The sequence below is a fragment of the Penaeus monodon genome, chromosome 21 (assembly GCF_015228065.2).
Source record: "Penaeus monodon isolate SGIC_2016 chromosome 21, NSTDA_Pmon_1, whole genome shotgun sequence".
Taxonomy (NCBI): Eukaryota; Metazoa; Arthropoda; class Malacostraca; order Decapoda; family Penaeidae; genus Penaeus; species Penaeus monodon.
This window is the reverse complement of record NC_051406.1, coordinates 4506090-4507138: the sequence shown is the minus strand read 5'-3', so window position 1 is coordinate 4507138 and position 1049 is coordinate 4506090. Positions and strand designations below refer to the sequence as shown.

General features: G+C 48.9%; 1 protein-coding gene across 1 annotated transcript in view; it reads right to left on the bottom strand.

The window, feature by feature from the left end:
• Positions 1–951: 951 nt before the first annotated feature.
• Positions 952–1049, bottom strand: part of LOC119586766 (FRAS1-related extracellular matrix protein 2-like) — a 24222-nt gene continuing 24124 nt past the window's right edge. Inside the window, exon 3 of the mRNA XM_037935493.1 lies at positions 952–1010. Within this exon, the coding sequence (XP_037791421.1) occupies positions 952–1010 (59 nt within the window). The remainder of the gene's footprint in view (positions 1011–1049) is intronic.

Genomic DNA, 1049 nt, shown 5'->3' with positions numbered 1-1049 from the left:
CAGTAATATCTTATAAATTCATCCTCGTAGTTATCGTACTCATCGAGCAAATAGTCCTCGATGTCGCCTTCATCCTCGACAGCAGGGCAGGAATTTTCCTCGCCAGAATAGTAGAAGTCCGCGACAGCAGGGACAAAAGGAAAGACGTCATTCTCCATTTTGCTGCACGCGGGAGCTATATCGTGGAGGGGAACCGCTTGCGCCTCCATGGTTATAATTCTCAAGTTCGGACCCCATTCGACTTCAAGATCCTGTTTGACTTCGGGATCCTGTTTGACTTCGGGATCCTGTTTGACTTCGGGATCCTGTTTGACTTCGGGATCCTGTTTGACTTCGGGATCCTGTTTGACTTCGGGATCCTGTTTGACTTAGGGACCCTGTTTAACTTTTGGATCTTGTTTAACTCTGAGATCCTGGATTGCTTTGGGACCCTTTGTGACGCCCAGATGCCCCGAGACGTTAGACACCTTAGTTTTTTTGTCTTTAGGATTTCCTTTGGCTTTAGGATTCCTCTCCCCCCGGGGATTCCGGTTGGCTGGAACTTCTTGGATTCCTTCTTGGCCTCTGAGATCCTCCTCGACTCGGGTGTCCTCATCGTTCTAGGAGTCCCGCCCACCAGTCGCCGGCCGATTGCAGTCTGACCCCAGCCTGCGGTTGGCCGTAGGGCAGAACCCCCTCAACCACCGATAAGACTACCAAGTGATCACGCACAGGCCGAGGGTGGCAAGCAGAGGTAAAGACACACTCAAGGAAGCGAGTATCAGTCCTGGCTATGCTTATTCCAGCTCCTCCAGGGCTCTCTGCAGTACCTCCGCGACCTACCTGTCACTCTTGCAACGTAGGTGAGATCCCAGCAGGGGGATCTTGAATATTGTAGAACTAGTCATTTTGTTGATGAGACTTCTAACTTAATGAAATTACTAGAAAAGCATCTTTTTTCTATCTATCAAATTATTCTTGTGAGCGATCGTAGATACGGCTGACGTGACGCAATGAGCTGGTCTTTGACTCTATGTGAGCATAAGAGAGTATATGTTTACGTACATATA